General features: G+C 40.0%; 1 protein-coding gene across 1 annotated transcript in view; it reads right to left on the reverse strand.

Annotated features, from left to right (window-relative positions):
* Positions 1-1,876: 1,876 nt before the first annotated feature.
* The window catches only part of DAG1 (dystroglycan 1), a 31,259-nt gene continuing 18,686 nt past the window's right edge, over positions 1,877-14,449 (reverse strand). The window contains exon 2 of the mRNA XM_044656950.1: positions 1,877-4,792. Within this exon, the coding sequence (XP_044512885.1) occupies positions 2,390-4,792 (2,403 nt within the window). The 3' untranslated portion in view covers positions 1,877-2,389. The remainder of the gene's footprint in view (positions 4,793-14,449) is intronic.

Raw genomic sequence — 14,449 nt, forward strand, 5'->3', positions numbered from 1 at the left:
CCCCATCTGCGCATGGCTGGGATGGAATGGTGGAGTTGCTGGGGCAACGGGGCTATTTGGAAGGCCTTTCACTCAAACAACTTGTTCTGGGGCTTTTGAAATGTTATTTATTTTTGCAGGGGGCCACATAAAGTGCTGGAATCAAAAAAGGGTAACTGGGCCAAATCTGGCCCCTACATGTGTGCACCTGACTCATGTACTGGGAACATCCCCAGTCCATAGAGCTCACTCAAGATATGACCCAATACTAGATAGAATGTGTCCTGGTCTACTGAGCTCCCTTTTCTTGAGACTCTTTTCTTGCCTCCCAAATGCCTATGGAAGAAGGGCCTTTTTTCCTGTGAGGGGATCAAGGAAACAACCTCACAGCTCCCACTGGGTAAAGTTGGTAAGAGGCATATAAACACAGAATTAGGAACTGCTCAGTTCAAACATGTAGATGTAACATCACTGGCTTCTAGTCAGAAAAAAATATCTTTGTTTTGGAAAAGCACAGTAGAAAATGTCCCCTAGGCAAATGAAGAGGTGAAGGCCAATGACCTGCCCAGCCATCCTTCAGGGGCAGCCCACAAACATACTTTGCAAAACAGTCAATATGGCTTAAAAGTGTCTGTTGGGTGTGCAAAGTGAGCTGGAGTCTGCGCACCCCCCCATCAAGGAAGGGAAACATTATTGCAAAGGATTTTCCTCCCTAATATGTACCAAAAATAGCTTTCAAATGGCCAAGAAGGTCATGCTTAAACAATTTAGTCCAAAGGAGAGAAAAAAAAAATAGGTGGAGCAGGGCACCTCCAGAGTGCCTCTAGTCACAGGACAGAGACAAGTTAAATTCATTCTAAAAAGGCAAGAAACCCAGACATGGTTCTAGAATCAAAACAATGACAGAAAAAAGTAAGAATGTGAAAAGCAATCAGTCCCATGGAATCAACCCTAAGAAGCTAAGCTCATACAAACTGCTGTAAGCATTACCATTTTTAATCTTTTTTATAATAAAACAATTTGAGACTGTATCAAAAATTTAGTAAAAAAATTAGATTTGAGAGTCCACCGATTTTTACTATTAACTATATTGCTGGCACTTTCCTTCCCAATCACCAGACAGCTTTCAGCATGTTGGAGTCCAGAAACCTGGGGATGGGAGGGCCAGAACAAAGGAATGAGATGCCGTCAGAACACAACTGCCAAGAATTTGAGAGTAAGGAAATAGCATCACACTACATAAAAATATTGCATCTTCACCAAAACATCCCCCACTGAGTGTTTCAAAAACCATGTTTTCCTTTTTAAAAAAAAAAAGAAAAGAAAAAAAGAGAAAAAAGTCAATGCAGTCTAAAACCCTACCTAATCATTTCTAGGATTTACCCTCCTTACTGGTGGCCCATTTTCACCACCAGGCCCACTAGAAGCACCAGGGTCACCAGGAGCAGTGCGCCTCTGCTTGCCTCTCATAGTTACATTTCCATCCAACAACTAATGCCCCTTAAAGCTTGCCTAGAGCACATAGGGAGGATTGTCTGGCCCCATAAAGTAATCTCTGACCATCCAGCACCAATACCAGGGGAGAGTCAGGAAGGGCCAGATCAGCAGGTCTGTGAGCTTACTCACACAAAGTACCCAGAGTTCTTCCTACAATCCACAAAAATGCCCCAAATCAGTCTCTGGCTTAACCGAGGAACAAAGTTTACATTGTGTGAAAAAATAGGATTCCTTTGATAAAAAATACTGTCCCTTGGTCTTCTCTAACTAGTTTTGAAACACCCTGGGAGCTTATTTTTAGCAAAGCAGGGCCCCCTCCCCCCACCCCACAACCCCACCCCAAAACTATACATACAAGTTTAGGTAAACAGCAGATTAAATGTAAAAATGTAACATTAACTTCTGAAAGTCCTTTGATTTTAATCTTTAGGCTACGTTTTCCATGTTACATCCTGCAGCTAGACACACGTGAATAGAAAAAAAACAAAAACAGTACAGTTAGTGTTAAAGGCAAACAGAGTACACCAGGGATGGAATGTCCAGCCCAGTGCCATCTGCGAGTCCGTCCATCCATTCATTCTGCGCTCTGTGCCCATTGGTGCTTTCAGAAGCTGGCCATCAGAAATACTCAGCGAAGAATTCTCTATGAACAAACAAAAGCTATTAGGGAAAAAAAAAAGGAAAGAAAAAAGAAAAAGAAAAAAAGAAAAAAACTCCCCCAAAGTTCACCAGGCCACTTTGGGGTGGTATAAAAGAACCAGAGAGGGAGGGTTTTTTTCAGGCCCTGTATATGGGTGTGTGTTTGGGGTCAAGTGTTGATTTCTGGTTGGCAATGAACTGTGGGCCATCAATCCCTATCAACAACACTGGTATGGATCTCCAGGCCCCTTCCCTCAAAGCCCAAGACTTGCTGTTAAGGGGGAACATATGGAGGTGGAGACCTGTAAGGGGTCATGTTCTTCGGGCGTGAGCCTTTTCCCTCCATAGGGGCTGTGAAGGGTGGGGGGGGCTGATAAGGAGGTGCATTAGGGTCTTCATCCCTTAAGGGAGTATATTCTCCAATGGTATCCTGGTTCAATGGAGTGGTCTCTGGCATGTTCTGATTTGGATATTCTGGAGGGGGGAGAGGAGCCTTTTCCTCTTGTAGGATGAGAGGCATGCTGGAGGAAGGGGGTGGCTTAGAGTCATCCAGTTCGTCAGCAAAGATGATTGGCACGCCTTTTTTGATGAAAGTTGCTTGGTCTTCAATTGTGAGCTTTCCTTTCCTTTTCTTTCGATAACAGATCATAGCAATGATACCAGCAATGAGAAGGATAGCAGCTACCACCACAGCAGGAATGACTGTGTGTAGGTAGACATCATCCTCACTGCTCTTTTCAGGGTCTTTCTCAGTCACGACTGTAGGGGGAGCTTCTGAAGGTATCCTTCTGTCTGCTGTAACAGGAATAAACTGAATGTGTCTACAGCTGCCTGATCCTGTCACAGAAATGCTCACAGCCTTAAAATCAGGCTCCAGGGTATTAGAGAAAATGGGACGAGGTTTTCCATCATCATCCGAGATTCTTTTGCTCAACCCTCGGATCTGTTCCTTGGGGCAGGGATCCAGAGGCAGAGTATTATTTGTCCACTCCACCACAATAGAGCCCTTTGTGATGTTCTGTAAGGTGATAGTACTGCTATTGCGGTCCCCAAAGGCAAGAGCCAGTTTCTTTACCAATGTGATTTTTTTATGAATGTCATTGACCACTGAAGCAGGATCACCTGTGAATTTTGCCTTAAATTTGGCTGGAGACCTATCTCCCTGTGGACGCTTGTGTACATGGATTTCAAAGGCATCCACAGCTGAGAGGCCACCTTTATCTGTTGCATGCATGAAGTACTCATGCTTGCCCAGGTGACTATTGTCAGGAAGCCCATACATCAGCTGACTATTGCTATTAAATTGGACCCAAGACTTCTCCCCTACCATCTGCTGCTCCCTGAGCTTCAGAGTCAGCTTCAGCTTGTCAGTAGTCGTGTCCTCCTCATCATAGAAAGTATCTAATGGGATTTTCACTTCAAAGTAAGTACCCACCCATGCATCCACCCTGTCAATGTGGTTTTTGAGTGTGGGAGGCTTGTTGGGCTCACCCCCTCGAGTTGTGCCACTCGTTGTGGTTCGGATTCGAGTTGGTGGAGAAGCTGTTTCCAATCTGGTGAGAGGTGCTTTGGTTGTGACCCTGGGTACTGGCTTCGAAGTTCGTGGTTTTTTGGTAGGCTTTCGGGTTGTAGCTGTTGAGGAGTCTGTGGTTGAAGGCGTGGCTGGTTTCAAAGTAGTTATTCTTGGTTTCTTAGTGGTGGTGGTAGGAGGGGTAATAACAGCAGTAGGTTCTATGTAGCCTGGAATTGTTGTTGGCCGAATCTGGCCAGGGACCGTAGTGCCTATATCGGATACTCTGGTAGGCTGTATTGGTCCCAGAGTTGGGGTCTGAACAATTGCACCTCGTGTTCGAATAGTAACTGCTGGTTTTCCAGGAACAGGATCTCGTACTGGAGGAGCTGCAGTTTCTGTAGGAGGTGCAATGGCTGGGGAGGTGGGTGTAGGAACAATCCTAGATGGTGGTTCTTGGAGAGCTGTTGTAGGTGGTCCAATGGCAGTGACTGGTGTGGGTGTTGCATTAATCTGTCTCCTTATCCGTTTTGGAAAATGGGGTTTCTTATTAGCAATATGCCAGCCTACAACAGGATAGCCAAGCTGAGCAGACATTGTACCTTCTTTAGCTGGAGTTTCAACACTACTAATGTTAGGGACACTGTTTTGGTTCAAAGAACAACCTAGCTTCCATGAAAGTAAGGCTCCATTTTCTACTACTTTTTTTGCGTTTCCTGGGCCTGCCATGAAGGCTGACATGTCAAATAGTCTGTTATTTACAACTGGAACCAATTTCATATTATGCAGTTCTACTTCCGAGAAACGTTTCATTCTATTTAAGAGCTCGACCCTCTGCTTTGGTGTCATTTTTGTGAGATCGGCATCCAAAATTACAGTCAGGATAGTCACTGGTTCATCAGCCCCACACACAAATGGAGCAGCTTCATTAACATCTTGTGATGCAACTCTTACTGACTGTGGCTCACTGTGATCTTCAGGATACACTTCAATAGAGAAAACATTCATTGCTTGGGGCACATAACTTCCATTGGCTGCCAGCTGCATGGCATTGACAGAAATGTAATGTACACCTTTGTCTGTATTAAGGGGAAGACCTTCTAGCAGACGGCTCTCTGGGTCCCAGTGTAGCCAAGAGGGCAAAACTTCTTTCCCAGCTTCTGATATCTAGAAAAAAAGACACATTAAACAGAAAGTTAATTTTACCACCCAACTGCACTGGAAAAGATTAAAAACAACTGACAAAATTTAAATCTAGGTTTAGACTCAAATATAACAGGCTTTATACTAGAAATGCAAATTTCGGCCAGGAAGGTAAATTCACACACCCCCTCTAATTGAAGGTTTAAACCAAGCTTTACTATGGCTGCATCCACCAATCATGAGGCAAGAGGGGCTTCCTGGATGGAGAGCAATTCAACTTGCATTTTTAAATGTTTCATTCTAAGTTGCTAATGGATGTCTGGATCTGGGATATCTGGAGCTAAAAAGGCAAAGCAGGAACAATCAGGCTTGTTTAAGTCACAAGTTGTATGAGTAGAAGGTGAGTTCTGTCATTTGCTTATTTCCTAAATATTAGATCATGAATAAGCACCTACAGAGGCAGGAGAGAAAAATTAAAAGCATAGGCCCTGAGCCATCTTTTCTTTTTTTCTCTTAAAAGACAAAACAAAACAAAACCCCTTACCTTCTGTCTTAGAATCAATAGTAAGTATAGTTTCCAAGGCAAAAGAGTGATAACAGCTAGGCAAGGGGAGTTAATTGACTGGCCCAGGATTATACAGTTGGGAAGTGTCTAAGGCCACATTTGAACACAGGACCTCCCATCTCCAGGCCTGGTTCTCTATCCACTGAGCCACCTAGCTGAGCCTGTCTGAACCTTCTTTTCACAAGGCACTTGGAAAGAGGATTAAAAAAAGAAATTGCATGTGTTTCTGTCAAGCTACCTCAGTTCCTACTAGCATAATGATTTGCTGGTCAATCTCTGAAAATCTTTGGTTGTTGTGGTTGTTTTTGCATACACGATGTCCTTGAAACATGCCATATTAACTTTGACACCACCACTTCCCTTTTTAAGAAGTTCACAAATGTTTAATAATATATCCTAGAATTTTGTCAGTGATCAAAATTAAGTTCACTGGCCTGCAACTTGTAGATTCCATAGTCTATTTTTTGAAAACTAAAATATTTGTGCTATAACTACCTAGTGTCAGATACCCCTCAAACTCTATATACAGTGACAGGTACCAGTCTGAAATATATGTGGGTTTACTCATCTTAAAATATGAGTGAATATATCAACTTCAGTCCTAGAAATTGTGATGAGGAAAATGATTTGTAAATCATAGGGGCTACATAAATGTGAGCTATTATTTGCTTTATTTTCTAGGAAAAATAGCTTTGGAAAGTCTCTACTTTAATAAGAACCACCACTACTACCTCTATTCTTATAGTACCTCAGGTTTACAAAACATTTTCTTTAAGACATGCAAGAGGATAGTAGTGTTATTATTTTTCAGTCTTTCATAGTTGTTTCAGTATTAATCCCATTTTAAATTTTTTGGCAAAGATACTGGAGTGGTTTTCCATTTCCTTCTCCATCTCATTTTACAGGTGAGGAAACTAAGGCAAATGGGGTTAAGTGACTTGCCCAGGGCCAGACAGCAATAAATGTCAAGCCAGATTTGAACACAGGAAGATGAGTCTTTCTGACTCCAGGTCTGGCACTACCACTGCATCTCCTAGCTGCCTAACTTTAAGAAGCTGCTCAGCTTCTCTTCTTTACAAAGTCAAAGAAGGAAAATCTCTTGTTCATGGTTACACAGCTAACTAGTAAGTGGTTGAGCTAGGATTCAAATCCAGGTGTTCTGACTCTGAATCCTGCATTGTTTCGTTTTTCATTCTATCAGGCTACCTTTTAAGAGTCTTTAGCTTCCTCTAAGTCTCAGTATCAATATTTTTTCCAGTCTAAGACCTTTCCTGATCCCTAGGTATTAATGCTCCCCTTCTTCTGAAATATTTTTGTATTTACATCTGTACATGTTATATCTTCCAGAAGAATGCAAAGCCCTTGAAATCAAGTACTATTTAATTTTTATCTTTGTATCTCCAGTACCTAACATGTACCTAAAAAATGTTTGATGAACTGAATTATCTTGCCACTCTTTGTTTTAAGTTGGTTTAAATATACTACTTTTAATTTTTCAGTTTTTAAATTAATAACTCAAAATAGCATAGGACCAAAGAGAGATCCCCGAGATACTGCACTAGAAACCAAATAAAGGGAACTTATTAAAAAGCACCAACTGTAAAAAGTAGTGTGGTATAGTAGATGGAGAGGTAACCTTAGTCAAGGTATTCTGTGTTCAAGTCCCTGATTTGAAACATACTAGTCATGAGCACAATTCAGGTATCCTCTCACTTAACTCTAAATGTCCCAGGCAGCTAGCTCTTTAAAACCATACAGGTTATAGAACATTAATCTACAATAGCAGAGTTCCAGTACCCTGGAGATCCTTACATTAATGAAATCAAAAGGCTACTTCTTCCTCCTTCCCAACCCCTCACAAAAAAGACAACATTCACATCTCATATGAAAGTATGATAAGGCAGAAATAAAAACACTCTTATGAGGATGCTAATAATGGCAGACCAAGCTGATATGCATAAGTGTCCGTGTAGTTCTTCCTCTCAAGAAGTTTGCAGAATTTTAAAGGTAATTCTGTGAGATTTTATTTCCTTTATTCCTCCTCCTATTAGTACTATTATTATATATAGTACCAGAGCCTCCACCAGTATATTTCTGAATAACAATAGGCCAGTAAACATAACTAACTGGCTTTCAGCAAAAGCATTTACTGCAATGATATAGTTCAAAAATAATTAAAGTGACAGCTAGGTGGCAGCACAATGGATAAGAGTGCCAGACCTAACATCAAGAAGATGAGCTTTCCCAAGTTCAAATATGGCCCCAGACACTTCCCAATTCTCACTTGTGGTTCCAAGAAGTGTAGCAGCCACACCATGGTAAAACCATCTCAGCAGGTGGGCTAAACCAAGTTGAGATGAACCAACAAGTCTCAAACTCTTTAGAGAATTGTAAGTATGTATACCTCAAACATGTGAAGACTTCTCCCAGTGGAATAGGCAAAAGAAAACAATTTGTTCCAATGGCCAAGAAGGTGGCTGAAATGTTTAGGGTTTGGTTATACACTGAAGGTGCCCAGGGTTATCCATTGAATCCCAAGTCTAGTTGTCCTGCCTTTTTTCTTGCCACTGGACTTTGATGACTCTGGGAGTCTGAGGCTGATGACTGTACAAATCCAATTCAGATACTGTGATAATTAGATTAAGTCTACACTGCCCATCTTTAGATTTAATCACCAAAGGTGAGAGCACCTTCCAATTCTGGGAGGCCCTAACCCACTTGTGCTAGTGAGTAATGAATCAGAATCAACTGACCGCCCCCTACCCTTTCTATGAGAAAGCGTCTATTGTGATTGGACACACAGGTTAAGGGAAGGCACTGGAAGTGACTCATACGTGACCGCTATAAAAGAGGGAGCTGAGTGAGTGAGGCTGGTTCTGGTTTGGTGAAGGGGACCTGAGGGAACTTTGCTGGCTGACTGAGAATGAAGTTTGCTCCATTCACCACATTCATTAAGAAACTTCCTTTTACAGACTTGGTGAATGAAGTTTGCTCCATTCCCCTCAGGCCCTTTAACCCTCAGCTGAGGGTTAAGATCTACCTGGACTAATCAATGGGATAGATTCTTATCTCCGTACTTTCTCTCTCTCTTCTTATGTAAATAAATTTCCATAAAAGTCAATTTTTGAGATTATTCTTAATTAAGGATTGATAATAGTTCAATCCTCTGGCGACCATCTTTAATATATTGAACCTATAAAACCTCTTTTTTACCCCTATAATACTTAACTTAAATCCAATTCAGATATAGTCAAGACATCACCCTGTGATGTCACTGGTTCTTTTTGAAATGAAGGGCATCTTTGATTTTGAATACAAATACCAGGTATCTCCTAAACACCTTGAGATTATATACTCTGAAGTGGGGTGTATCAAAGGATCATGCATTTAGGGTAGGAATGGACTTGGTTTAGAGGCTCTCTAATCTAATCCCTTTATTTTACAAATGAGAAACTAAGGCCCAGAGAAGTTAAGTGATTTGTCCAAATAAAATGTATAAGGGATGCAAATAGGTGGCATGTTCTGGATTCATATCTGGCCTCAAGACAAGTCATAGCTGGGTGACCCTGGGCAAATCACTTAACTCCAAATGCCTAGCCCTTACTGCTCTTCTGCCTTGTAGTATTGATTCTAAAATAGAAGATAAGGTTTTAAAATAAAAAATATATACATAAAAGGCAAGATCTGCTTTCTCGACCAACCTTTAATAAACTAAAAGTAAATGGCATATCTCTCTACTTCAGGGAACTTACTAGAACAGACAACATATCTTTATGAATTCTGAAAAAAAATTTTCATGAATAGGTTTTGAACAATGATATATGTATAACTCAGTGGAATTGCTGGAATAGGGATAGGAAAGATGGATTGTAACCATGGAAAAATGTTTAATTGATTAATTAATTAGAAATTTTTTTTAATTGTTAGCCATCTGAGAAAGGAAGGATGGAATTCTGTGAGCCCTTTGTTGTCTTTAAACTCTAACATTCTATGTGTATGATTCAACATTATGTAAGTAATATAGTATAATAATAATAAAAAAAAAGAAAAGTTTTCATAGCATTGCTCCATAGAACATTTAAACTTTGTAATCTTGGGATTCCTACTCCCTTAAAATTTATTTAAGTATCTCCAGTGTGAAGAGTGAATCAAACTCTCTTTGTCTATCAATCAGCAACTTTTAAGTTAATCAATCAAAAACTTAAGTACCCCTACTTAGTACCTTACCAGTCACTAAGTATGAGAGTTCACAAGTCACTTGCTAGAGTGGGTGACAACTCCAGAGGCCACCCCTGGGCAGTGCCAGGCAAACCGAAAGACTACAATTGGTTCTCGAAAAGTGGGAGAACAACAGGAAGTGAAAAAGCTGCTTTAAAAAGGCCAGCTCGAGGGGCAGCTGGGTAGCTCAATGGATTGAGAGCCAAGCCTAGAGATGGGAGGTCCTAGGTTCAAATCTGGCCTCAGACACTTCCCACTTGTGTGACCCTAGGTAAGTCACTTGACCCCCATTGCCTAGCCCTTACCACTCTTTTGCCTTGGAGCCAATTCACAGTATTGACTCCAAGATGGAAGGTAAGGGTTTAAAAAAAATTAATAAAAAAAAATAAAAAAAAATAAAAAGGCCAGCTCGAGGATTCAGTGATTCACTCTACAATTCATTTTGTGTTGGTGAGCTGGACTGGAAGAGGATTTTTTTTTTTTTTTGGATCCTGCAGTGGTTGGTGGTGAGTGGAGTGATTCCTTCCTTGGTTCTTTGGTGAGGAGACCCTCTCTGCTCCTTGGCACTTCAGTGGGACACTCCCTTCAGCACGAGTTCTGGTGATATTCTTGGCAGTCTTAGCCTCAAGTGTGAACTGAAGGTTCTCAGCTGATTCTTCCATCCTTCAGTGTCTCTCTTCTGATTTCAGGGTCCTAATTAGGTTAGGATTAAACTTAAGGTATTTTGTAGCTAGGCAGTACTTTCTGTCTCTTTTATCTACATTTTCCACTTTTGCTCTTTCCATCTTTGTAAATAAAAAGCTGCTGAAAGTCATTTTGACTTCAGCTACAATATTTTTAAATGGGGACCACAATATTACTTTAGAATTCTCATATTTAGCATAAAACCTAAATTTAATTTCTTACTCCTGACACTGACATAGGGTTTCAATAATCTAATACAAATCTACAATTAAGCTTTTCTAAATAAGAGCATACAGTTTCAGTTCTTCAATTGTATAAAGCTCATACAGTATCCTATAAGGAGGAGGATAAAAAATTTTACGAGATAGAATAAGCTTCTGAAAAAAAGGAAATCAGATATAACTCAAAGAGTCCTAATTTTCAAATGTGGCCCCATCCCAACATACATGTCTTGTACAGGTTATATGTGAAACCAACAAAGCCATAAGAGATAAGCCCACTCACAAGAAATGATCAATTCAAATGTTTCACAGTTGTTCCCCCAAAGTTTCTTTTACAGTTCTTCTCATGCCTCTCTTTCACTCTAACTCTATGAGGAAATACGTCCTCCATCTTTCTAAAAGAGTATTCAGAGATATTTGGTCCCTCCCTTCACCTTCTGGTATTCCTTTAGTCTTGCTATGAATGTCTGAAGTCACTTAAATGTTTTAATAACTCATTTATATTATAACTCTCTTATTTAGTCAAACCTAGTTTTAAATCTTACACTCCCTAATATGGATACGAAACAACTAAGTTTTAAAGAAATTTTAAAGAATGTTGAAGCACAAATTTCAACTAGATGACCACTAAAATTCAGCTTTTTTTGGATGGAGAGGGGGCACATGACAATGCCTGTGATTTTATTATTCAGAAGGGTGCAGAATGAACCTCTAGAAAGGCTCAAATGAACTGAACCTCTCTGGCCTGGGTACTTACTGGGCAATATATGGGGCAGATAGTAAGTGTAGTGGCCAAAAGACTTTTCCTCTTGTGAAAAGAGAGTTAGACTCTTAGTTTATTTTTAATGTGTAATTGTAAGATTAAAATTAATATCCAAGTATTATATTTTATAAGATTTATTAATAATAACTTGAAGTAGAAGAAAAGAATAGCCTGAGTAAAGACAAGTGTACAGGATGGAGAAGAGCAAGAGAGGTGGGCTGAGCTACCCAAAACTTATCTCCAAAACATAAAGACAAGGACATAAAATGAGGATGAAAGTGAAGTTGTAGTTCAAGGATACAGAAATTAATAACACAATATAAATCAGCAAGCTTTAATCAAGAACTTAAAAGTACCCCTACTTAGTACCTAGCTAATCATTAAGAGAGCTCACAAGTCACTTACTAGTTCCCATCTCCAAAGGTCACAAGCATAGGCAAATTGGGAGGCTGTGATTGGTTCCCCATGTGAAGTGGGAGAGAGAAACAGGAAGTGACATGGAAAAAGGACTATAAAAGGCGAGACTGAAGGACAAGATTCACTCTTTACTTCCTTCAGCCAGGATTCCCTCTCTGTTGGTGCTTCAGTGGGACACTCTCTTCACTGTAAGTTCTGGTGAGATTCTCGGCTGCCTTAGCCTCTGTGTTCACTGAAGGCTCTTGGGGGGTTTTCATCATCTCCTGGCTCTTCGGATTTCAGCTTTCTAATTGGGACTTGGGATTCTGGTGAGACTCACTTTCGGATCTGCATTCATGGTCTAGGATTAGGGTATTTGTAGCTAGGCAATTTTTTCCCTACCTCTTTCCTATATTTTATATATCTACCCAGTTGTAAATAAAAGCTGCTAACAGTTTTTCTGACTTAAGGGTTAATATTTTGTAAACAGCGACCACATTCTTACTTTTATAACTCTCTTATTCAGTCAAACCTAGTTTTAAATCTTACACTCCCTAATATGGATAATAAACAGCTAAGTTTTTAAAAAATTATGTAGCTTTGAACAATGTATTGTTCTGGGCCCAGAGAATGAAAAAAAATTTAAACATCCTTCTGTCCTCAAGAAGCTCATATTCTACTTAACGAAAAAATCTCTCCAAAGGCAGCACCTCTAACAATCTCATCAGAAATAAAATAGAAGTGGATAATGATAATACTTCTAAAGAGTCTGAGACTTTCTACATTTATCAACTAATTACTATTCATCATGTTCCTATAACACAGTTGGCTCTCCACCACGATGAACGAGGAATATACTCAAAAACCCAAAGATAGTGGCTCCAAATATCAATTATTCTGCATCTTTCTCAATAAATTGGAATTGCAGAGACGCATTCAGTCAATCTTGTCCATGAGAGTCATTCATTAGAGGCACAGTTGGGATGACCCTACCACCCAAAGTGACATGTGATGCTGTTTCTGAGTCTATATAGACAGGATATAATGGATAGGGCTGCCCACAGATTCATAAATCAAGCCCATTTATTCCAAACTAATCCATGAGTCTTAGTATTTAGTTGTCCATCTCTACACTGAACTCTTCAGCAAATAATCATATAAGACTGTCAAATCATTTTTTTCTGTTAAGTGGTGCAAAGGCTAGATCACCAGGCCTGGAGTAGAGAGGACCTGGGATCAAATTTGGCCTCATACACTTCCTAGCTGTGTGATTCTGAGCAAGTCACTTAACCCCAATTGCCTAGCCTTTGACCTTCTGTCTTAAGAACTGTTGCTAAAACAAAGTAAGTATGCGTTTTTTAAAAAAAAAGTCATTTATTCACTTCCTTTCTATTATTAAAGATAGTTATCCCCTTCCTATCCAAAGAACACCAATATCTTCTCTGACCACGGTCTTGTTTTTCTCTGTCTTTCTCTTTTCTCCACAAATAAATGCAACCTAGGTAATTTTTTAATTCTGTGGATTATGATCTTGTGATAAACAGTATCCACTACCATAAGAAGATGACAACAGAGCCTGAAAGGTAGACTCTTAAAGACTGACAGACAATAGAAGTCAGTTCCTTTCCTAGTCTGTCACTCAGTCTCCTCCTAACAAAATGGATTAGATTCCCCATCTCATCAAAAGTAGCCAACTTCCCCTTTTAAAGAGAGGATGGATGATTAGAAGACTGGGGTTGTTTCAGGTGAAAATTCCTTCAACATAAACAAAAAGAAGGGTTTGTAAATGGAGATACTTAGAAAGTACCTGCCTAAAAGCTAAGTCTCAACAACTGGAATTTCAAGCCTAGGGGTAGCACTTTGTAGAATGAATGGTTTGTCTTAATGGGAGAGGCCACAGGAAATGAGATAAAAACCAATTTCATACAAAAGGAACTAAGCCAAACCACAAGCTAGAGGACAAGTATCTTTTACATTTTTAAACTTTGGAGAAGACCTTGAAACAAGAGTAGTTTCTAAATAGCAAGACCCCTGATAATCAATGTACTTCATTGAAGAGATTCATGCCCTTCCCATACCCACTGCAGTTACACAAAAAGCCAGTCACAAAGACTCTGGGACTCTTTTAGTGCAATAGGCCGAGCTGTCAGTCTCATAAACTGAAGGTCCCGAGTTCAATCCTCAGAAGGAAGGTGAGATATACTGGGAGAGGCTTCTGGAGACAAGAAGAGTCACTTGGCTTGGGCTTTCCTCAGGGAGGAACTCTCATGTGAGGGGGTCAAGCCTGAGGCTGTCACCTTTAAGCTAAGTAAACTGGGGTTCATTAAATCTTTCTATTCAAGTTTGGGAGCTTCCAAATTCCACATGGACAACTCACAAATGATTCACTCTGGAGTGAGCATTTCATGGATCAATATCAAAGGCATTATATCTGTCATCCCTTCAAAGTGTACTAATTAGACTTCCTCTACCAAATTTCCAAGCTTTAAATCCACCAAGCCCCTAAATGGGTTCTTTTCACCTAGAGTACATTCAATGAGAACAGGACCCCAGGTGACTATGCCTAAAATGCATCAGTTATTAAGCAATTCCAACATTAAAAACAAGTGAATTAATTCCCCACTCTACTCAAGATCCTCAAACAATTCACTGTTTAGTTTTCAGGGGTTAACTCCCTATGAATTTTAGGCTTAAAACTAGAAAGGGTATTAGACTGTTATTTAATTCAACTCTCCAGTTTTATAGATGAGGAAATTGAGGAGCAGAGAACATAGTGCCCAGTCATAAAAGCAGCAAGTGGAATATCTGGACTTCCAACTCAGATCCTCTGACTC

The sequence above is a fragment of the Gracilinanus agilis genome, chromosome 1 (genome assembly GCF_016433145.1).
Source record: "Gracilinanus agilis isolate LMUSP501 chromosome 1, AgileGrace, whole genome shotgun sequence".
Taxonomy (NCBI): Eukaryota; Metazoa; Chordata; class Mammalia; order Didelphimorphia; family Didelphidae; genus Gracilinanus; species Gracilinanus agilis.